The following is a 25,490-nucleotide window of genomic DNA, read 5'->3' as shown; positions in this document are numbered from 1 at the left end:
ACCCCCAGTTTCTGATTCAGTAGGTCTGTGATGGAGGGTCGCTATGAGTCGGAATCGACTCCACAGCAGTGGGTTTTTTTTTTTTTTTTAAACAAGCTCCCAGATAGTGCTGATGCTGCTGGTCTAGGGATCACACTTGGAGTCACTGATTACAGAGATCCTTAAAAGATCCCTCTTCTTCCTAAGAGTCCATTCTTAATACTTAATACCTGAAATGAGTTGTCCCCTAGGAGGGCTATATCCCAGGAAATCATAACACCTGAAAATTGAAAGATTATCTGCCCTGCTAAGGAGCAGAGACGGGCCAGGCCAAAGTAGTAAACTGGTGGCCTGCTGATATGTTTTATTTGGCCTGTATAGTTTTTTTTTAGATGCCAACAGCTAAAAGGAAGCCCTGGTGGCATAGTGGTTAAGTGCTACGGCTGCTAACCAAAGGGTCAGCAGCTTGAATCTGCCAGGCGCTCCTTGGAAACTCTATAGGGCCGTTCTACTCTGTCCTATAGGGTTGCTATGAGTCAGAATTGACTCGATGGTGCTAGGTTTGGTTTGGTTTTTTGGTTTAACATCTAAAAGTTAAGGGAGTTCACTTAAAAAATTCAGTTTTTGGGTTTCTCTTTAAGTATCAAAATATATGGTAACAGAGGATTTGTATTCCCAGAATGTAAAAATAGCTGGAGCTGAGTAATGGTTATTTCTTTAAAAATTTTTGATTAGGTAAAAAAATGCACATTCAAAAGGTACAAAAGGAGGTACAGTGAGAAGTACATCTCCCTTCTATCCCTGACCCCAGTATCCCATAGGAGCCTTCTGTAAATGGGGCAAGAGCTTTCCAGATGCCACCACTCTGCACTAAGCTGGCCCCTGTAGACATTTGAGTTTGCATCCAAACCCACTATAGAGCTGTCCTTTGCATTCCCAAAGCACTCTGCATATTATTAGCACTTTCACAATGACTTCTTTACATTTATTTCTGTCTCAGGATGGGAGGTTCACAGATCCCTCAGGTTAGGCTTTATGTCCTCTTTTTACTGTCTGTATCACAATGCCTAGGATCCTGCCGCACACACAACAGATGTACAAGGTTTGTGGAGCAAACTAATAAATAAACTAGTGAACAACCCGTGTATTGTTTCCAGGACCCCGGCCTGAGATATGAATCAAATAGCAATTTGGTCAGAAGAAATCAGGAATTTAAATCCCATATGGACCCCACCAGGGTCCCAGTCTACCTTGTAATACTTCTCCCCAGGACAGAATTAGAGAACCCAAACCAAAACCCATTGCCAAAGAGTCGATTCTGACTCATAGCAACCCTATAGGACAGCGTAGAACTGCCCCATAGAGTTTCCAAGGAATGCCTGGTGGATTTGAACTGCCAACATTTTGGTTAGCAGCCGTAGCTCTTAACCACTAGGCCACCAAGGTTTTCGAATTAGAGAACATGGAGAGAATAAGGAAACCCTGGTGGCCTAGTGGTTCAGTGCTATGGCTGCTACCCAAAGGGTTGGCAGTTCGAATCCGCCAGGTGCACCTTGGAAACTCTATGGTACAGTTCTACGCTGTCCTATAGGGTCGCTATGAGTTGCCATCAACTTGACAACACTGGGTTTGGTTTTGGTTTGTTTGGAGAGAATAAATCCTCTGCTCTTATAGAACCGGGCACAAAAGGGGTATTAGAGTGCTCCTGGCTACTTCCTAGAAGTGTGACATCCTCCCATGCCCTTTTCTTCATTATTATAGTATGTTCCAAGGGCTCAGACCTCTTACCCTTTCTCTTCACTCTGCCACCACTAAAGGCCTTCGGATTCCATCACCCCACCTCCCTAGGACTACTTGTGCCCTTTCTTTCTCACTACTCATGAAATCTCTTTATGTTATACATTTGCCAACCATTATGGAAATAAAAAAAGCTGAACATAGACATAACCACAAACATGAGGCAATTACAAAGTATTGAGAAATCTATAAAATTCTTACAGTTCTTTCTTACAGCCATCCTGAGCAGCAGAAGCCCTACTGTACTGTTGTGACATGTTAGTATTTTGATTATGACGTGATTCAGATACATAGTAGGTCACACGGGTTCTTAAACTAGAGGACAGCTTAAATGGAAATACAGAAATCTTTCTTTGTAAAGGTAAGCCTTTTAATCTAATCATTTTCTCTTCTTCAGCCTCCAAATACTCCCATACCTTGTATAGATGAAGTTATTCTCAAGGGTAAATGAGGTCCATGACAAACAGAAAGAGTGTACATATTGCCACATACAGGTGGAAAATGTGTTGTTTGAACCATGACCCAAATACAGGAAAAAGAAATTCTATTACAGTTCCCCCTCCAACCTCCAATTCCATACTTGCTACTTAATTTGATGGGTAAGACTGCTATGGTTCATTATTCAGGCTTTCAACTAACAGCTACTACTACGTACCATGATACTACTCTATTTTCATTTACTTCACAACTTTCCAGAATTCCATAAATTTTATTTTTTAATTTATATGACTCAAAAATTAAAAGTACAAAAAGATAATAATAATAATAATAATCTCACTCTTAGCCTTGCCTTCATCCACTCAGTCCCACACCCATACCCTGTGTATTCTCCCAGTTTTTTTTTTCCTTAAATAGCTTTATTGGGATATAACTCACATACCACACAATTTATCCTAATTCAATGCAACCATCAGCACAAATAAATTTCAGAACATTTCATCACCCTGAAAAGGAACCCTGTACCTATTAGCAGTCCCTCTCCATTTCCCCCAGTTGTTCATAGTATTTATTTCCTTATAATCCTTTTACTTCCGTAAGGTTCATAGTAATGTCCCCTCTTTCACTACTCATCTTAGTAGTTTGAGTCTTCTCTCCCTCTTTTTTTCTTGGGCAGTCCAGCTAAAGATTTGTCAATTTTGTTGGTTTTTTCAAAGAACCAACTTTTGGTTTTATTGATTTTTCTCTATTGCTTTCCAATAGAAATTGCAAATACATATTCTTATTTTTCCTATTTCTTCACATAATAGGTAGCATACTATATACTCTGGATGCTAGCATATTCTTCAGGTAGAAGGAAAATGATCCTAAATAGATCTGAGATGCAAGAAGAAATGAAAGTGGTAAATATGTGATTAAATTTTAATAAACATTGATCAAGCAAGTATTAATGTCTTATGAAACAGGGAAGATTAAAATATACAACAATAATGTATAAGAAACGAAACCCCACCCCCACCCCCAAAAAAAACCCATCCAGTCGATTCCTACTTATAGCAACCCTATAGGTCACAGTAGCTACCCCATAGGGTTTCCAAGGCTGTATTCTTTACGGAAGCAGACTGCCACATCTTTCTCCTGCAGATTGACTGGTGGGTTCCAGTTGCTGATCTTTCAGTTAGCAGCCCAGCACATAACCACTATGCCACCAGGGCAGTGAGAAAACAGGTAAATGAAATTCAGGTACTTTTAGTCTTTATGTCTGTGGAGCCCTGGTGACGCGGTGGTTGAGGGCTACGGTGAGCCAGGCTGATAACCAAAAGGTCGGCAGTTCTAATTCACCAGCTGCTCCTTGGAAACCCTATGGAGCAGTTCTACTCTGTATTGTGGGGTTGCTATGAGCCAGAATTGACTGGAAGGCAATGGGTTTTTTAAATGGGTACATTTTCTGTGAAAGGAGCCCTGGTTAAGCACTTGGCTGCTAACTGAAGGTTGGTGGTTGGAACCTGCTGGCAGCTCCTTAAGAGAAAAGACCTGGTGATCTGCTCCCTTAAAGATTACAACCTAGGAAACCATGTGGAACAGTTCTACTCTGTTATACAGGGTCACTATGAGTTGGAACCAACTCAACAGCACACAACATTGTGGGGAAGGTAAAGGTATACATTAAGTTTGGATTTTGATAAATTATGAACATGTATTGGGCACAAACTTTTAATGCCTCCTCAGATTTCCCTGGCCACCTCCTTTGCAAAGATTTTTCCTGTTTCCTAGTCTGCACCACTGCTGCCACTGTCCAGCTTCCTGATTTCGATGGAGTCCAAATTGAAACGCAGGAGAGTACAGTCCACATGCCCCACACACCAACACTGTATGAGCTGAGTCGCTCGTCCACTTCTAGAATTGGATGCAATGGCATGTTGCTGAGCTGAAGGACCAGATGACACAAGCCTATGTGGCAAACCTTGACCAGTGGGAAACAGGAGATGAAAGAAGTCTGCCAAACAAATTCCCCCTCCTTCCACCCTTTGACTTTCCTTATATACCTCCAAGCGAGCACATCTGTTGGGAGACTGCTCGTCGTGAAGCTTGGCCATTGTGGTAACACACTGCATCATGTTTTTCCCTGCCTTTTGTTCTCCACCCTCACTTCCCCAGATTTGTACCTTCCAAAAAAAGTTACAATACTTTCTACTTTCTAAAGAACCCGAGTTAAGAAAAGTCTGTTGTTGAGACTGAGTCAGTCCTGACTTACGGCAACCCTGCATGTGCAGAGTAGAACTGCTCCATAGGGTTTTCAAAGCTGGGATCTTTTGAGACCAGATCGCCAGGCCAGGCTTATTTTCTGAGGTGCCTCGGGTGTGTCTGAACTGCCAACCTTTCCAATAGTATCTTTACCGACTGAGCCACCTAGGGACTTCACAAGAAAAGTATAGTGCTGTCATTTCTAGGGTAACCACCAAAAGAATAAAAGCGGAGTATACAACAACTTAACAACAAAAAGACAAACAACTCAATCGAAAAAATGAGCAAAGAACTTGAATAGACATTTCACCAAAGAAGTTCAAATGACCAACAAGAATATGGAAAGAAGCTCAACATCAGTTATTAGAAAAATACAAATCAAAACCACAACGAGATAACACTTTTCACCCACTTGGATGGCTATGGTTAAAAAAAATAGTAAACAACAGTTGTTGGCAAGGATGTGGAGCAACTGGAACCCTCATCCATTGCTGGTGGGATTGTAAAACGATATGGTCACTATGGAAAATAGTTTGCAGTTCCTTGAAAAGTTAAATATGTAATTACCATAAAGCCAAATCTAAACTCATTGCCATTCGCTGGATTCTCACTCATAACTCTACAGGACAGAGTAGAACTGCCCCATAGGGTTTCCAAGGCTGTAATCTCCTCCTGCCTCCAAGGCTGTAATCTTTATGCAAGCAGGCAGCCACATCTTTCTCCCATGGAGTGATGTGTGGGTTCAAATCACCAACTTTTCAGTGAGCAGCTGAGTGCTTAACTGCTGTGCCACCAGGGCTCATTATAACTACCAAATGATCATTGTAGCACTATTCACAATAGCCAAAAGATGGAAACAGCCTAAATGTCCATCAACAGAAGAATGGCTAACAATAAAAAAAAAAAAAAAAAAAAGGATATTAAAAAAAAAAATTTTTTTTTTAATATTACTCACACATAAAGAGAAATGAACTTCTGATACATACTACCACATGGATGAACCCTGAAAACAGAATATTGAGTGAAATAAATCAGTCACCAAAGGCCAAATATGAACTATGATTCCACTTATATGAAATACCCAAAACAGGCAAGTTATTAGTGGTTATCAGGGATAAGTGGGAGGGAGGGGGAAAGGAAGACACCGGATTTCTATAAAGGATGATGGAAAATTCAAAAATAGATAATAGTGATGATAAACATAACTAATCTCACTGAATTTTACATGTTAAGATTGTAAATTGCAAATGTTGCTACCTATATATTTACCACAATAAAAAAATAAATAAAATACAAGGGAAAAATAAAGAACAGACAATTTCCAAACTAGCTGAAGAAAAACACAGAATGGTAAAAATTAATCAATATTAAAAAAAGCAAGAAAGAAAAGAAAAAGAAACATGGAATAGCTGAAACAACACAAAATAAGAAGGTAGATTAAATCCAAATATATTAGTAGGCACATTAAACAAAAATGGACTAAAATCTTCCATTGAAAAACAAAGATTGTTAAGACTGAATAAAAAGAGTATGAAGTCCACAAGGAAAAAAAAAAAAGAAGAAGAAGATAAAGAACATGAAGTAAAAAGGTATGCATTTAAAATTATTTAAAATAAATCCCATCTTCATAATTTAAGTATTAAGAAGTGAGCTTCTGAGGTGGGGCCAAGATGGCAGAGTAGTCAGACACTTCCTGTGGTCCCTCTTACAACAAAGACCTGAAAAAACAAGTGAATTGATTATATATGACAATCTAGGAGCTCTGAACATCAAGGCAAAGTTTAGGAATCGAACTGAACAACAGGGGGAGGGAGGAACAGTTCAGAAGCAGCGAGGAACTGCCCGACCTGAGCTGGCGGGAACTGGCACCCTGCAGGCTGGATCAGCTGGCGTGAGCAGTGAGGCAAGCAGTGACGCCCGGGATGCATTTTCCACATCAGGAGAGATCAAGTGGCAGAGTCTACTCAAGCTTCCAGAATCAGTGGAAAGTGGTGCTCAATCAGCAAAAGGTAAGTACATGCATCTAACCTACCACATGGATCAAAAATCACCCCTTTGGGAAAAACCTCTCCGATTTACCTGCCCCTTCCCCACTCTATGCTAGGTCCCAAGCCAGCTTCAGAGATAGCCACATCCCCTGCACTGGAAGTAGGACCCGTCATGTGCCCTGAGCCACTCTTCCAGCCTTGGAGAGGGAACAAATTAATCAACCGGAAAAAATGTGCCAGCTCCCCTAAGCCGAGAACTCAGGGCAGGCAGAGCTCCTTTGCATAGGCACAGGCATAAGGGTCCATGGACTTTGAATGCCTTTCACCACTGTACAGACCTCTTTGGGCCCATTTCGACAGTGTAGGCCCTCAATACCACAATGCAACAGAGTGTACACCTGAAGCCTAAGTTCAACTGTATCAGCTGTATGGTGTAGTGGCAGGTTCGTAACATTTGACACCGCTCTGCCTATTAAGCAGGGTCCTCACCTACCCACATCAGCAGCCTAAGGGCTGGTGGCTCCATCCACACCACCTAGCCACCCATAACAGGGGTCCAAGAATAAGTGATGCCTCTCAGTCCTTGCAGCCGACAGAACTGGATGCCCATAGTCCAGCTGCAAAACCCACCCACCTATGCACTCTAGGGAACAGAAACATGCCTTCCCCCCAGACACTCTGAGGCAGTGGTCAGCACCCTGCCTTAGTCAGCATGTGACCCCCTACTATAGCCAGATACCTGTGCCTCCATCAATCGCCCCTGCCTGTCTAGGACTGTAGGTGAGAGCCTGCACCACACACTTGATGACCGACTACCTGGACACCTGAGCTGAATCCATATGAGAAAAGTACACGGACTCCTGGGCTCACACACCTGGTTAAAAATCTAACTACCCAGTGGCATGACGTGAAAGCTTCAAAGGCACCAATAATCAAACCAGCTCACATGAGCAACCTATTTGGGCATATCAACATAAAACAAAATGAGAAGCTGGGACACAGTAAGCAAACATAAAATAAATAAACATACTAACTTATTGATGGCTCGGAGACAACAGTCAATATCAAATCACATAAAGAGGCACACCATGATGGCTTCAGCAAGCTCCCAAAACAAAAAATCAAGAAATCTTTTGGAGCAAGAGAATTTCCTGGAATTACCGGAGGTAGAATACAAAAGATTAACACACAGAACTCTTCAAGAGATCAGGAAGGAGATCAGGCAAAATTCAGAACAAGCCAATGAACACACAGAAAAAGCAACAGAGGTTATAAAAGAGCATAATGACAAATTTAACAGGCTGTAAGAATCCACAGAGAGACAGCAAACAGAAATCCAAAAGATTAACAATAAAATTTCAGAATTAGACAACTCAATAGAAAGTCATAGGAGCAGAACTGAGGCAATGGAAGTCAGAATTAGTGAGATTGAAGATAAAGCACTTGACACCAACTTATTTGAGAAAAAATCAGATAGAAGAATTTTAAAAAAATCAAGAAGCCCTAAGAATTATGTGGGACTCTATCAAGAGGAATACCTTACCAGTGACTGGAGTACCAAAATGGGGGAATAACAGAGAACAGAGAGAATTGTTGAAGATTTTTTGACAGAAAACTTCCCTGATATCATGAAAGGTGAGAAGATACGTATCCAAGAAGCTCATCAAATCCCACACAAGGTAGATCCTAAAAGAAAGTCACCAAGACATACTATAATCAAACTTGTGAAAACCAAAGAAAAAGACAGAATTTTAAGAGCAGCTAGGGATAAAACGAACAGTCATCTACAAAGGAAAGTCAATAAGACTAAGCTTGGACTACTCAGCAGAAACCATGCAGGCAAAAAGGCAATGGGATCACATACATAACGCTTTGGAGGAATAAAATTACCTCAAGAATTACGTATCCAGCAAAACTGTCTCTTAAATATGATGGCGAAATAAGGGCATTTCCAGATAAACAGAAGCTTAGGGAATTCCCAAAAACCAAACGAAAAGTACAAGAAATACTTAAGGGAGTCCTCTGGTTAGAAAATCAATAACATCAGATAACAACCCAAGACTAGAACACAGGACAGAGCAACCAGTTATCAACCCAGATAGGGAAGTCACAAAAATAAATCAAAACTAAAACACTGAAAATAGGGAAGAGATGTCAATATGTAAAAGATGACAACATTAAAAGAGAAAAGCACTAAAAAATGAAGTCATAGATCTTTCTATGGAGAAGAAGTCAAGGTGATACAAAGAAATGAAAGACTGGCTTAAACTTGGAAAAATAGAGGTAAATATTAAGGTAGCCAGAAAGGAAACTAACAACCCTACACATCAGAATAAAAAACAAGAAAAACATAAAGATTCAGTGAATACAAAATCAACAACAATGAAAAAGAAGAAAATACATAAAGAAAAATGACTCAGCACAGAAAATTAAGTGGAGCAAAGAAACTGTCAACAACACACACACAAAAACACATCAAAATGACAACACTAAACTCATAAAAAACTCATACCTATCAATAATTACACTGAATGTCAATAGATGAAATGCACCAATAGAGAGAAAGAGTGGCAGAATGGATTTAATAAACACGATCCATCTATATGCTGCCTACAAGAGATATGCCTTAGACTTAAAGACACAAACAAACTAAAATTCAAAGGATGAAAAATACATATTAAGCAAACAACAATCAAAAAAGAGCAGGAGTGGCAATATTAATCTCTGACAAAACAGACCTTAAAGTAAAATCCACCGCTGAGGATAAGGAAGGACACTATATAATGATTACACAGTCAGTACACCAGGAGGACATAACCATAATAAATACTTACCCACCCAAAGACAGGGCCCCAAAATACATAAAACGAACTCTAACAGCATTGAAAAGAGAGATAGACGGCTCCAAAATAACAGTAGGAGACTTCAACACCCCACTTTAAGTGAAGGACAGAACATCCAGAAAGAAACTTAATAAAGACATGGAAGATCTAAATGCCACAATCGACCAACCTGACCTCATAGACACATACAGAACACTCCACTCAAAAACAGCCAAGTATCCTTTCTTTTCCAATGCCCATGGAACATTCTCCAGAATAGACCACATATTAGGCCATAAAGCAAGCCTTAACAGAATCCAAAACATCAAAATATTACAAAGTATCTTTTCTGACCATAAAGCCATAAAAGTAGAAATCAATAACAGAAAAAGCAAGGGAAAAAAAAATCAAAGACATGGAAACTTAACAACGTCTTGATCAAAAACTACTGGATTAGAGAAGAAATCAAGGATGGAATAAAGAAATTCACAGAATGAGACTGAAAACACATCCTACCAGAACCATTGGGACACAGCAAAAGCAGTGCTCAGAGGTCAATTTATAGCAATAAATGTACACATCCAAAAAGAAGGGCCAAATCAAAACATTAACCCTATAACTCAAACAGAGAGCTCAAAAGAAGCCCTGGAGCACCAGAAGAAGGCAAATAATAAAAATCAGAGCAAAATTAAATGAAATAGAGAATAAGAAAACAAGTAAAAGAGTTAACAAGACCAAAAGCTAGTTCTTTGAAAAGATTAACAAAATCGATAAACCACTGGCCAAACCGACAAAAGAGAAACAGGAGAGGAAGCAGATAACCTGATAAGAAATGAGATGGGTGATATCACAACAAACCCAACTGAAATTAAAAAAATCCTAACAGAATACTATGAAAAATTGTACTCTAATTTGAAAACCTAGAGGAAATGGATAAATCTCTAGAAACACGCTACCTACCTAACCTAACACAAACACAGGTAGAACAACTAAATAAACCTATAACAAAAGAAGAGATTGAAAAGGTAATTAAGAAACTTCCAACAAAAAAACTGTCTGGCCCTGGAGAATTCTACCAAACTTTCAGAAAAGAGAATACTACTACTACTAAAGTCATTTCAGAGCATAGAAAAGAATGGGATACTCCCAAACTCATTCTATGAAGCCAGCATAACTCTGATAGCAAAACCAGGTAAAGACACTACCAAAAAAAAAAAAAAAAATTATAGACCAATATCCCTCATAAACATAGAGGCAAAAATCCTCAACAATATTCTAGCCAACAGAATTCAACATGTCAAAAAAATTATTAGCCACAACAAAGTGGGATTCATACCAGGTATGCAGGGATGGTTCAACATTAGAAAAACAATGTAATCTATCACATAAATAAAAGACATGAACCACATGATCTTATCAATTGGTAGAGAAAAGGCATATGAAAAAGTCCAACACTCATTCATGATAAAAATTCACAGCAAAATAGGAATAGAAGGAAAATTCCTCAACATAATAAAGGGCACTTATACAAAGCCAACAGCCAACATCTGCCTAAATGGACAGAGTCTGAAAGCATTCCCCTTGAGAAAAGGAACCAGAGAAGGATGCCCTTTATCACCACTCTTCTTCAGCATTGTTCTGGAGGTACTAATCAGAGCAATTAGACTAGAAAAAGAAATAAAGGGCATCCAAATTGGTAAGGAAGAAGTAAACGTATCTCTATTGGCAGATGATAAGATCTTATACACAGAAAACCCCAAAGAATTCTCAAGAAAACTACTGGAATTAATAAAAGATTTCAGCAAAGTATCAGGATGCAAGATAAACACACAAAAATCAGTTTGACTCCTCTACACCAACAAGAAAACTTCGAAGGGGAAATCACCAAATCAATACCATTCACAACAGCCCCCAAGAAGATAAAACACTTAGGAATAAATCTAACCAGAAATGTAAAAGACCTATACAAAGAAAACTGCAAGACACTAATACAAGAAACCAAAAGAAACCTACATAAGTGGGAAAACATACCTTGCTGATGGATAGGAAGTCTCAACATTGTGAAAATGTCAATTCTACCCAAAGTGACCTACAGATACAATGCAATGCCAATCCAAATTCCAATGGCATTTTTTAATGAGATGGAGAAACAAATCACCAACTTCACATGGAAAGGGAAGAGGCCCCAGATAATTAAAGCATTACTAAAGAAGAAAAGGTGGGAGGCCTCACACTACCTGATTTTAGAACCTATTATACCGCCACAGTAGTCAAAACAGCCTGGTACTGGTACAACAACAGATACATAGACCAATGGAACAGAGCTGAGAATCCAGATGTAAATTCATCCACCTATGAGAAACTGCAACAATGGGCTCAAGCATAACAATGACAGTGAGCATGGCGCAGGATCGGGCAGTGTTTTGTTCTGTGGTACATAGGGTCACTATGAATCGGAATAGACTCGACAGCACCTAACAACAACAACATGAGCAGCTGATATTTGACGAAGGCCCAAAGTCCATTAATTGAGGAAAAGATAGTCTATTTAAAAAATGGTGCTGGTGTAACTGGATATCCATCTGCAAAAAAGTCAAGCAAGACTCATACCTCACACCATGTACAAAAAGTAACTCAAAATGGATCACAGACCTAAATATAAAATCTAAAATGATAAAGATCACGGAAGAAAAAATAGGGAAACATTAGGAGCACTAATACAAGGCATAAGCAGAATACAAGACATTACCAACAATGTACAAACACCAGAAGAGAAACTAGATAACTGGGAGCTCCTAAAAATCAAACACTTATGCTCATCCAAAGACTTTACCAAACGAGAAAAACGATTACCTACAGCCTGGGAAAAATTTTTTTGGCTACGACAATCCGATCAGGATCTAATCTCTAAAATCTATAAGATACTATAAAACCTCCACAACAAAAAGACAAATAACTCAGTTAAAAAATGGGCAAAGGATATGATGGACACTTTGTCAAAGATGACATTCAGGCGGCTAACAGAAACATGAGGAAATGCTCACGATCATTAGCCATTAGAGAAATGCAAATCAAAACTACAATGAGATACCATCTCACCCCAGTAAGGCTGGCATTAATCCAAAAAACACAAAATAATAAATGTTGGAGAGGTTGTGGAGAGACTGGTACACTTTTACACTGTTGGTGGGAATGTACAATGGTACAGCCACTTTGGAAATCAATTTGGCCCTTCCTTAAAACTCTAGAAATAGAAGTAGCATACGATCCAGCAATCCCACTCTTGGAATATATCCTAAAGAAATAAAAGCCCTCACACAAATAGATATATCTGTTCATTGCAGCACTGTTCACAATAGCAAAAAGATGGAAACAACCTAAGTGCTCATCAGCAGATGAATGGATAAACAAATTACGGTATATTCACACAAATGGAATACTATGCAACGACAAGGAACAACAAGGAATCCTTGAAATATCTCATAACATTGATCAATCTAGATGGCATTACGCTGAGTGGAAGGCATTATGTCAGTTGCAAAAGGACAAATATTGTATGAGACCACTATTATAAGAACTCAAGAAAAGGTTTCAACACAGAAGAAAACATTCTTTGATGGTTACAAGGGTAGGGAGGGAGAGAGAGTGGTATTCACTAACTAGGTAGTAAGTATTAAAAAAAAAAAAAAGTAGACAACAATTATCTTAGGTGAAGGGAAGGACAACACACAATACAGGGGAAGTCAGCACAACTGGACTAAACCAAAAGCTAAGAAGTTTCCTGAATACAAGCATGATGTACTTCTCCAGGGACTGGTCCCTTTTAATAATATGTTCACAGTATGTGAGATGAAGTCTCACCATTCTCTTCTAAGGAGAATTCCGGCTGTACTTCTTCCAAGACAGATTTGTTCATTCTTTTGGCAGTCCACGGTATATTCAATATTCTTCACCAACACCATAATGCAAAGGCATCAATTCTTCTTTGGTCTTATTTATTGTCCAGCTTTCACATGTATAGGAGGCAATTGAAAATACCATGGCTTGGGTCAGACACACCTTAGTCCTCAAAGTGACAGCTTTCCTTTTTAACACTTTAAAGTGGTCTCTTGCAGCAGATTTGCCCAATGCAATACGGATGTCTCTACATAGCGGACACTTGTTTTTTTTTCGGTAACGGAAAAGGCAGGGTTACTGAATGTGGGTGAAGTGTGCACAAGCGGACCAAGGTAAATGATGACACTAAGAAGTACACAAGAATAAGGGGTGTTTTTGGTAAATGCTAAAACATATACATTTTTGCAACAACAGTACCAACAACCAAAAAACATGTGTGGGGTTACATAGCTGTATACGTATGCATATATGTGTAAAGGATGGTATATGTGTGTAAATATGTGTGCACATATAGGTGTATCTGTAAGCATATGTATATACATGTATGTGTGTGCTGCATATATATTCATATATATAATAAAGCACATGGGGGCACAGATATACCTACTTCGTAGACATAACTAAACACCTCATGGTATTGGTTTACTGCGTTTGAAGGCTTAGGACTGTAGTCTCGTGGCACAACTCGGTCAACTGGCTTAACGTAGTCCATAAAGATAATGTTCTACAACCTAGTTTGGCGAATAGTGTCTGTGGCCTTAAAAGCTTGCAAGCAGTCATCTGAAATACAACTATTGGTCTCTACTAGTCTGGAACAAAAGAGAAGGAAGGAAACTCTCATGGATTGAAATGTGTCCCCCCAGAATATCTGTCAACTTGGCTTGGTCATGATTCCTAGTATCATATGATTGTCTACCATTTTGTCGGCTGATGTGATTTCCCTGTGTTGTAAATCCTACTATCACTACGGTGTAATAAAATGGATTAGTAGGAGTTATATTGATGAGATCTGCAAGATTTGATAGCGTCTTAAGCCAATCTCTTTTGAGAAACAGAAGAGAGAAGTAGCAGAGAGACAGGGGGACCTCATATCACCAAGGAAGTGCTCCCAGGAGCGGAGACTGTCCTTTGGACCTGAGGTTCCTGCAAGGAGAAGCTCCTAGACTGAGCAAAGATTGATGACACGGACCTTCCTCCAGAACTGACAGAGAAAGCCCTCCCCTGGAGCTGACGCTCTGAATTTGGACTTGTAGCCTACTAGAGTGTGAGAGAATAAATTTCTCTTTGTTAAAGCCACCCACTTGTAGTATTTGTGTTACAGCAGCACTAGATGACTAAGACACAATTGAAAGACACGAAGAAGAAACTAGTCCATAGGACAAACAACCTGCACAAACCATGGCCTCATCTATCCTGAGAAGAGAAAAATTAAATGGTGCCTAGCTATCACTACTGACCGTTCTGAACAGAGACACAATAGATAGTCCCAAATAGAATGGGGGAAAAATGTAGAACAAAACACAAATTCTTTTAAAAGGTCAGATTTACTGGACTGGTAGAGACTAAAGGAACCCCTGAGACTATCACCCTGAGATACCCTTTAAACTTTGTGCTGAAACCACTTCCGGAAGTCACCGTTCAGCTAAATAACAGACTGGCTTATAAAATAAACAATACCACCTGTGAGAACTGTGTCCTTTAAAAAACGATCTATATGGTTTACCCTAAAACTAGGTTAATGGAACAGAACAACCAGAACAGAAATAAAGAGAATGTCAACACATTATGAAAAATGTAACCAGTGTTACTGAACAATGTATACAGAAATTGTTAAATGGAAACCTAATTTGCTATGTAAACTTTCACCAAAAACACAATAAAATAATGTAATACTAAAAAAAAAGATCATGAATTTCACAGTGAAACTCAGCTCTAAAGTAACTAATGTTTATAAATTCAAAATAAGCATACCTAAGAAAGCCTGATTTACTATCAACAGGGTATACTCTGAGAAGAGTTCTGCCTATAATGGAATATTTGCATTGAACCTGAAACATAGACCTTATTACACATTCTCACCCACATTTCTCCGATGACCAAGAGTGGGAAAGTTGAAGAGGGTTAGGTTAAATAGTTCTTGCACATGAAACTGAGCGAAACTAACAGGGATAGACACCACAACTTTAGCTTCATTAGCCTGAACCATAAGGTAAACCAGTCTCAGAAAACAATTAAAATGTTGGTAATTTACCAATTATTAGAATAAAATTTGAAGCAACAGGTTTAGCACAGAAGAGTGAAAGTGTCAAAAGAACTCTTCCCCTTGCTGCATTTCAATTTCATCTTCATTTAAACTGTCTAGCTCTGCTGCCAATGCCTGATAAAAATAAGAATGTTAACTATGTTTCTAGACAACTCAGCTTATAGTAAAAATGATTTCTGATTACTAGATTGTATCTGGACTGCGATGCATGCAGTGCAGTCAATTACTTAATATGGCCCTTTTAACCACACATGGTCTTGTGACTCTCACAAAATGATTTGGTGGGACTACGCAGGAGGGATCAGTCCCTGGAGAAGGACATCATGCTTGGCAGAGTACGGGGTCAATGAGGTGGACTGACAGTGGCTGCAACGATGAGCTCAAGCATAACAATGACAGTAAGATGGCTCAGGACTGGGCAGTGTTTCGTTCTGTTGTGCATAGGGTCGCTATGAGTCAGAACTGACTCGACGGCACCTAACAACAACAACATGCAAATAAGGTGCATGTGGCCCACCAGTGGGACTGAACAGCCTGCTAATAATGCAAATAAGGTGTACGGAACCCTTGTGGGAGTGGGACCATGCAAATAAGGTATATGGAACCCTAACAAGGGGATTGGTCAACTATGCCACCCTGCTAGGCTTAAAGGGAGCCAATCCCACTACTATCAAGAAAGAAGAGCCAGGAGCAGAGTGTGTCCTTTGGACCAGAGGTCCCTGCGCTGAGAAACTCCTAGATCCAGGAGACAGAGACAGAGCCTATAACACCGGAGACAGTAAAAAGCAGTGCCAAGCACGGCATAGAGAAACAGTGGCAGCAGAAACAGGAGATTGGCATGAGATGGTGCAGTGGGCTTCCTGGCCCATAGAGTGAGGCAACTACAGTGGATGTGCTGGCCCATGAAGCAAGAAAGCTGAGCACCTTCAGGAAGGAGGCTTGCCGGTGGAGTACGGTGCCTCCAGGCACTTGGTGGAGCTAGGCTTGGTAACCTATGAAGTGACAGAGATTAACGCTTTCTGGCTGAGGCTTCCTGGTGGAGTGGGGTGCCTCCAAACACTCACTGGCGGAGCTAAAGAGCTCTGTAACACTTGCCCAAGCAGGGCTGAGTTCAGGCCAAGGGGCTGAAGGGGCTGAGTGGCCGAGAGCCGAAAGAGAGGCCTGCCTGCAAACACAGCTAAGAAGCTGTCCTGACTGATGAACCGTATCCTGAGTCATTCCTGATCCTGAACTGTAACCTGTTACTTCCCTAATAAATCCCCTAATGGTGACTATTGTCCTGTGTAGCCATTGCAACAAATTACTGAACACAGCAGAGAAGTAGAATGCTGCGGGTGGGCCAGCTGGTGTCAGAATTGGTAGAAAGGTTGGAGGGTATATTTGACCTCCACATCAGAGGAATCAGTCTTGGGCCAATGTTGATTCTCCCTCCTTGTGAAGTCAGACGTCTGATGCCATCATGCCATTCTAACAATGCACTATAAATAATATGATGGGGACACCATGTTTTGGGTTCCCTGAGTGTAGTGACTCTTGAAACTGACACATCCCTTGTGGGGACCCTTGAAGCTATTTGTATGGAATTGTTACAAGAGATACTGGCTCCTCGACACCGATGGAGGCTCTCATCTCCCTGCACCTAAACTGTACTTTGAGCTCTGCTTGAAGTTCTTCTGCTGCTAACGAGGACTACTGGTAGCCTGATGTTCCTAACAACCTTTTGAGTAAACTGGTGTCAAGTGTCGCCATGAAAGTCTTGTGAGATTGAATGTTTAAACCTAAAAAGATCCCTGTTGGCCACAGCAGCATATAATTTCATGTGTTAATTTCATAATTATATTTGAATGTCTAGTTAAACCTAAAAAGACCCTTCTGGTGGGTGTAGCGGTATATCATATGTATTAATTTTGTAACTACTGATTAATTTTCATCTTACACTGAATTTGTACTTAATTTTCTTCTTACACTAAAAATGAATTAAATCGTAAAGATTCTGAATTTATTTTAATTATAAAACAACGAGATTATCACATCAATTTAATCATTACAAGTAATTTAAATACTACTGTATTTACATAAATGCACACTTTTAAAACATCATGACTCAAAATAAGAAAACAAAATTAATTGAACAAAGTACTATTAAGTTCCAGTTGTTTCTATGATAGGATACAAATAAAAAATTTAATAAAAATATTACATTTTCTTAGCAAAAAGTTTCTTAAATCAGATTTTCCTTTTGAATTGTTCTCCATGTTTTAATTGGAGGTTCTTCTACAGAATCATTTTATTTAAAGTTGCAAGTTTCTTTTCAACACATGCAATGTGTACTATATGCTGGAATCAAATACCTGAAGGAGATGGAATCTTATGAATACAGCCAGGACAACAGTGGAGAGAGTCGTGAACAAAAACATCACAGTCCACACAGAAAACATTTTGGCACACAGTGCAAACATAGACCTGCAGTGAAGAGAAGAAAAGTGGTAAGTAAAAATAATTTCCAAAAGTTAAGTATAGCAGAGCTAGAAAATATTCAGGTTGCTTTGTTCTTTAGTATCACTATCAACTTTTTCCCACCTACCTACCTATTACTTCCAGTGTACTATAAATATCCTCAAATTTAAGGCAATGTACTTTCCCTCTCAAAATGATCCCTTAGAAGTGAGGTAATGACTTTATTTTTGAGTCCTTAAGGTCTCTTGTATTTTAGGGCACTCTCAATTACTTCATTTTAAGTAACCATTTGGGGAAGACACATGAGCTTAATCAGAGCTTTTTTTAAAAATTGTGCTTTAGGTAAAGGTTTACAGAACAAATTAATTTCTCATTAAACAATTAATAACACATATTGTTTTGTGACATTGGTTGCCACAGAGCTAGTTTTAAACACTTAGAGAAATCACCTGACTGATTCAGTTAAAAAGAGAAGCACAGAAATTTAGCCCAGGTTTAGTTTTATTTCTAGGGAATGACCTCAAAATGCAAAAGTTGTTTCTCCTTTTAATTATGCCTTTAAAGAACGTGATAAATATAAGACAAATAAAAAAGAAATAAACCCACTGTTCTATCAGTATTACATATATGGCAACTTTCCAGGGGCATCATCATAAACAGATTAAAAAATTATTACATCTCAAACAAGGAAGGATGATGTGTTCTTAAGAACTGTCAAGTGATTCAAAAAGTGGTTCTCGTGAGTATGAAGTTACTGATATCAAAGAGGTATGGAAAAATTTTTAATTGTTTATGAAATGTGAAAGTAGACTAAACAAGCAATACTTCTAGTTAATATGTTAAAAAAAATACTTTTAAATATGGACACATAACTAAGGTAATAAAAAATCAGACATAACAGTGATCTATTTTATTTGCCTCTATACAAGTTTATATATTCAAATAGACCCCTTCAAAAATTAAAACAAAAAAAAAATTTTCTCCTTGGCACAATAGAGAAATCATTTTTCATCTGTTGCCACCTTAAATGATGAGTTATGACAAAACCTAAAGTACAATATGGAGAAAAAAAACTTAATATTTCCAAAGTAAAAGTAGTTTAGCTTGCAAACAGAAATACTAAAACATCTTCATAGCAATATTAGAATACAGAATGACAAAATTACTATTTTGCTCCAATTCCTCTCTACCTACTGTAGTTACCATATTTTTACACAAATAACATGCACCTTCTACGTTTGTCCGCCAACTTCACCTCCCGGGGAAAATATTTCGGGGGGGGGCAGGAGGCGGGAGGGCGCGGTTGGCAAACAAACATAGAAGGCGTACGTTATTTGTGTGAAAATACAGTATACCTCTAAGGAATAACTGATATGAATCTCACCTCTAATAACCTATTGAAAACTTATTATAATACTGTTTCCTCAATATTTCCTACCCAACCCAGTGAATCCAGTGCCATCGAGTCAATTCTCAATGGCAATGGGTTATATTTCCTACATATTACTTAATATTCAGAAAGCAAATAAACTTACATGTTGGTCTTTCAATTCCCCCTGACATCCGTAACAAAATCTGAAAAAGAAAGTTTAGGAATCATTTTGTTTAGAATTCACTCACAAAAAATAGTTCAACAAGATCTTAATAACTGCCCCTAGACACCCTGCTAAGAACTTAAGCCACTCCTGAAGTCCCTCTTTCAGCCAAAGATTAGACAAGTTTATAAAACAAACAACACACATGAGGAATGTGTTTCTTAGTTCAATCAAATATATGAGACCAAATGGGTAACACCTACATAAAAGCAAAGATGAGAATGCAGGAAGGGGCAGGAAAACTGTACGAATGGACAGGGGGAACCCGGGGTGGAAAGGAGGAGAATGCTGACACATTTCGGGGATTGCAACCAATGTCACAAAACAATTTGTGTATAAATTTATTATTATTATTTTTTAATGTGCATTTATTCTGGTTGTCATGGGAACTGGCATTTTTTGCAAGATTCTAAGTATGACTCTTTTTTTTTTTTTTGAACTTTAGATGAAGGTTTACAGAGCAAACTAGTTTCTCATCAAACAGTATACCCAGGATACCCATCGTTATATGACACTGGTTAACAACCCCACGACATGTCAACACTCTCCCTTCTCAACCCTGGGTTCCCTATATCATCAGCTTTCCTCTTCCCTCCTGTCTTCCAGTCCCTGCCCCAGGGGTGGTGAGCCCCTTTAGTCTTGTTTTGTTCCATGGGACTGTTCAATCTTTGGCTGAAGGGTGAACCTCAGGAGTGGCCTCATTATGGAGCTGAAAGGGTATCCGGGGGCCAAACTCTCAGGGTTTCCACGGTCTCTGTCAGGCCAGCAAATCTGGTCTCTCTTTTTGAGTTAGAATTTTTTTCTACATTTTCCTCCAGCTCTGTCCAGGACGCTGTATTGTGTGATCCCTGTCAGAGCAGTCAGTGGTGGTAGCCAGGTACCATCTAGTTGCACTGGACTCAGTCTGGTGGAGGCCATGGTAGATGTGGTCCATTGGTCCTCTGGACTAATCTTTCCCTTATGTCTTTAGTTTTCCTCATTCTTCCTTGATTCCAAAGGGGTAAGACCAATGGAGTATCCTAGATGGCCACTCACAGGCTTTTAAGACCCCAGACACTACTCACCAAAGTAGGACGTAGAACATATTCTTTATAAATTGTTATGCTAATTGAGCTAGATGTTTCTTGAGATTGTATATAAATTTTTGAATGAGAAACAAATTTGTGGTGTAAACTTCACCTAAAGCACAATAAAATAATTCAAATGTTAAAAATAAGAAAAAAAAAAAAAAGATCTTAATAACTGTTGTTATGTGCCATCGAGTCAATTCTGACTTATAGTGACCCTATAGGACAAAGAACTGCCTCATTGGGTTTCCTAAGCTGTAATCTTTATGGGTGTGGACTGCCAGGTCTTTTCTCCCACAGAGCCACTGGTGGGTTCCAACAGATCTTTTCAGTTAGCAGATGAGCACTTTAACTACTGAGCCACCAGGGCTCTTTTTTAGTAACTAAACCAAAATCCATTGCCCTTGAGTCGATTCCAACTCATAGAGACCATACAGGGCAGAGTACAACTGCCCCATAGGGTTTCCAAGGAGTGGATGATGGATTTGAACTTTTGACCTTTTAGCAGCTGAGCTCTTAACCACTATGTCACAGAAAAAAAAAAAAATCCATTACCGTCGAGTTGATTTGGATTCATAGTGACCCTATAGGACAGAGTAGAACCGCCCCACAGAGTTTCTAAGGCGTGCCTGGTGGATTTGAACTGCTGACCTTTCGGTTAGCAGCCATAGCACTTAACCACTACACCACCAGGGTTTCCAGTACACCACTAGAACCCTTTAATTAATAAGTAATTATCTTTTACATATGACTTTTAGAATAAAAAGTTAAGAATATCAGTCATTTTTAATAATTCCACAATATGTCCCAAGGTCAACTGACAGCCCGATGTCCTTTTTTTTTTTTTTTTTTTAATTTCCATCAAGGATAAACACGAACATAGGTTAGCAACCTTTCTCAAATGAGGCTATATGAGAGAATAAGCCCTATGGAAAATGATTTGAATGAGTATTTTTCAATTCTCCCAAATATTGTAGGCAGGGCATTTCTTTTTTTTTTTCAATCACTAATTCACCCCCAGCCTCTCTATGAGTTGTCTAAATCTTGTGATATGTTCAATTTGCTTTTACTTGTTAGATCTGGTCAATATCAAAAAGTTTCATAGTGCACACAGCTGTCCAAGTGTGAGAAAAGAGCAAATGAAACCTCTTTGGAGGACAATTTTGAAATACCTATCAAAGCTTACAAAATATACATAGTCTTTGACTCAGCAAGTCTACCTGTAAGAATTTATCATGCATATACACTTGCACAAATGTTCTAAGATAGAGATATAAGCATTATTTGCTAATAACAAAAGGAACCATCTAGATATCCAACAGGAGGCAAATAGTGATATAAACCATGATACTTTCATGGAATATGTAATGATTTCAAATAATTAAATTGATCTAAATATGCTACATAAAATGATTTCCAACCAATAATTTTAAGTGTAAAAAGCAAACTGGATTGATACAAAATTATCTGCTATACAATAAGTGTTTAGCATGGTTCCTAAATCCTGGATGTTCTTAAAAGCAGTAAATCTGCATTTCCCTAAATCTATTCTCTAACTGAGATTAAGTCTCCCTACTTCAGACTTCATTAGCGAGATTTCACAGCAATAGCATTAATAAAAATAAAGGGTTTTATTAATATCCAGGATCTAGATCAATTATGGTGTTTTCAATTGCCTCATATGCATGTGAAACCTGGGCAATGAATAAGGAAGACCAAAGAAGAGCTGACACCTTTGAATTACAATGTTAGCAAAAAATATTGAATATACCACGGACTGCCAAAAGAATGAACAAGTCTGTCTTGGACGAAGTACAGCCAGAATGCTCCTTAGAAGGATGGTGAGACTACATCTCACATACTTTGGACAGGTTATCAGGAGGAATCAGACCCTGGAGAAGGACATCATGCTTGGTAAAGTAGAGGGTCAGTGAAAAAGAGGAAGACCCTTAACAAGATGGATTGACACAGTCGCTGCAACAACAGGCTCAAAAATGAGCGTAACAAGGATTGTGAGGATGGCACAGGACGAGTCAGTTTTTCGTTCTGTTGTACACATGGTCACTATGAGTCGGAACCAACTCAATGGCATCTAACAACAAGGTCAATTTGCTAAGCTGTTGGTAGCCAGAAATTGGCTATGGTGAGAGTATTTATCCATAGAAGTAGCGAACACTAAAAATCAGTGCTTTTTTTTCTTTTTGAGAACTGGGTCACAAGCACACCACCATTCTTACTATACATATACATGCTCAGGAAAACTAATAGATTTCCAGAGAACCAGATCAATTTAATAAGTTATTTCAGCCATAACTAAGGCATTCTGTATCTCGTTTTCTAAATTAGAAGTAATCTTGTGCAAGATAATTTTACTCTCTTTTTTAATGCAGTGAGAATCTATCTAAACATTGATATAAAGTTTACCACTTACAAAAGATATAAGTTAATCAAAATTCATATACCTTTCTCCATTATATTCTTCTAGGGGAATTTCTTGAAAAGCATCCAAAGGAAATAAATGATGGTAAGACCGTGCCAGATGGGGAGCAGACACCAAAGTAAGGCCTAACAAACAAAAACAGAGACAAGCTTAATATTAATAGCCCACACCTCACAGAGCCAATGACTAAAAAGTCAAATGATCTAACTTAGACTACAAAATGTCAAGCTTCTTTTAGGGTTCCAGGTATTCATTTTTTCAGTTTACCTGCAACCATAAAAGGATATTCCAGGACAGAGTCTTAGCTCTGTCACTAAGTGACTATGTGACCTTTCTTGGCCTACTTGCTTATATATACATGCAATAAAATTCTATCACTTTAATTTCCAATTCTACTTATATATATTTATTTTGTGAAGGTAAGAGCTACAAAAAAATATCTACTGAAACTACTACATTGCCTTTAAATAATATACTTTTTCCAGAAAGAGAATGAAGCTGGAAACTCTTCTAAAATGCTATATTTATTCTTGGAAGTAGAGTACTCAGCACCCAATGACGAAAGTAATCTATTTCTCTCCTCACAGGGTAAATTGAGAAATACTGTAGAGGCAGAACTCAACATTTATATTTGTTTTAGCAGCAATATAGACAAAAAGTTATTTAAGATTAATTTTTTGGATAATGAATAATAGTGGGTTTCTTACCACAGACTTTACATTCAACAGGAAGCTCACAGTACTTCGCCCGACACTGTGGGCAGAAATAGCCTCCTAGTGTAAGCCCTGGCTCAGTATTGCTATCCAAATGCCTGTGGGGGAAAAATTACTTTTAGAGATATACACAGATGTAAAGAGAGCTAAAGAAAGTGTGCTACCTTGATTTTAAAATCTCGAAGTTGTCCCACAGCTCACTGATTCTGTTTATTTTTTTGGTCTTTTATTTTTCTTCTCTGACTTTATGTTGAATAGTTTTCTACAGCTGTTTTATTCATTAATCTTTTATTCTGCAGTGTCTAATTTGCTGTTAATCCCAGCCAGTGTATTTTTCATCTTAAAATATTTTATTCTTCATCTTGAAAAGTTTGATGTGGGTCTTTTTTTTATATCTTCCATATCTTTTCCTATCAGGCTCATGTTTTCTACCTTCCTGAACATGGAGTATACTTATAATAGCTATTTTTAATGTCTTTGTCTACTAATTCTATCAACTGTGTCATTTCTAAGTATGTTTCCAATGAATGCTTTTTTTCCTTCTTAGGGTCATTTTCCTAACTCTTTGCATGCCTGATAACTTTTGACTACTAGATGTGGCGAATTTTGCTTTGAGTGCTGGATTTTTCTGTATTAAGTATTTTGGGGCTTTATTCTGGAATATAGTTAAGTTACTTGAAGGTAGTTTGATCTGTTCAAAACTTCCTCCTAAGCTTTGTTAGGCTGGTCTAGAACAATTGCTTACCCAGTGTCGTCGAGTCGATTCCGACTCATAGCGACCCTATAGGACAGAGTAGAACTGCCCCATAGAGTTTCCAAGGAGCGCCTGGCAGATTCAAACTGCTGACCCTTTGATTAGCAGCTATAGCACTTAACAACTGCTAGTCTGGGGTTAATTTGATTCCATTATTGTGGACTGTTTTCAATATCTTTTATGTTAAGAGGTCAGGCCGTGGCAACACGGACCATTCGCTGCCCTGTGTAAACTCTGGAGATTGTTCTGCCTGTTCCTTTCCATGGTTCTTTCGCTGGCCTCTGGTAGTTTCCTCATATGCATCTGCTGATCAATACTCAGCTAAGAATTCATGGGGAACTTTCTGCAAATCTCCAGAGAGCTCTCTGTGCAACTCTTTCCTCTCCGATATACTGCCCTGCAAATTCTAGACATCTCGGCCTCCCCCAAACCCTGGCCTTTGTCTCTTCAACTCAGCAAGACCTCTGGGCTCTGTTTGGGTTCCCCTCTCTAAGCAGCAGGCTGGAAATTCTTTCCAGGGGGTAAGGTGAAATAGTCATAAGGCTTACCCCATTTATTTCTCTTCTTCAAGGGATCATTACCTGCACTGCTTGTTGTCTAGTGTCTGAAAATTGTTGCTTTATGTATTTTGTCTGTTTTTTTGTTGTTGTTGTTGTTTTTGGTTGTTTAAGGTAGAGGGCAAATCCTGTTCATTATACTTTCATTCTTAAATTTAATTCTGTTTTACAACCATATAAAATATAAAGTTCCAAACAAGGTATATTCAGAAAAATCGATGGTGTATACCTGATCCCTCTGCCTTTCCCCACACCCCTTCCTCCATATAATCATTTAAAAATTTTTTTCTTCATACTTCCATTATTGTTGTTTTTATTATTAACATAAACAAATATGTAAGAGCTACAAAAATATCTACTAAATCTATTGCATTGCCTAGGGTACCACTTGCCCTGGCTCGCAGATGAGAGGTAGTATACTATATACTTTTCTCTACCTTGCTCTTTTACTTAGTAATATATCCTGAAGATCATTCCAC

General features: G+C 38.6%; 1 protein-coding gene across 4 annotated transcripts in view; it reads right to left on the bottom strand.

Annotated features, from left to right (window-relative positions):
• LOC100657525 (general transcription factor IIH subunit 2) overlaps positions 1 to 25,490 on the bottom strand; it is a 48,037-nt gene that overhangs the window by 7,254 nt on the left and 15,293 nt on the right. Inside the window, exons 13-17 of one of the 4 annotated variants that reach the window (XM_023545529.2) lie at positions 23,695 to 23,798; positions 23,010 to 23,112; positions 19,421 to 19,460; positions 17,780 to 17,891; positions 13,022 to 13,274 (exon numbers count right to left, since the gene is read on the bottom strand). In XM_023545529.2, coding sequence (XP_023401297.1) covers positions 13,264 to 13,274; positions 17,780 to 17,891; positions 19,421 to 19,460; positions 23,010 to 23,112; positions 23,695 to 23,798 — 370 coding nt within the window. In that variant the 3' untranslated portion in view covers positions 13,022 to 13,263. Of the gene's footprint in view, positions 1 to 13,021; positions 13,275 to 13,307; positions 13,511 to 17,779; positions 17,892 to 19,420; positions 19,461 to 23,009; positions 23,113 to 23,694; positions 23,799 to 25,490 lie in introns of those variants that run through there. The other 3 variants (XM_064272939.1, XM_064272925.1, XM_023545528.2) reach the window with 3 other exon arrangements.

Source organism: Loxodonta africana, chromosome 2 (genome assembly GCF_030014295.1).
Source record: "Loxodonta africana isolate mLoxAfr1 chromosome 2, mLoxAfr1.hap2, whole genome shotgun sequence".
Classification (NCBI taxonomy): Eukaryota; Metazoa; Chordata; class Mammalia; order Proboscidea; family Elephantidae; genus Loxodonta; species Loxodonta africana.
Note: the sequence above shows the minus strand (reverse complement) of the source record. Positions and strands in the feature narration are given on the sequence as shown.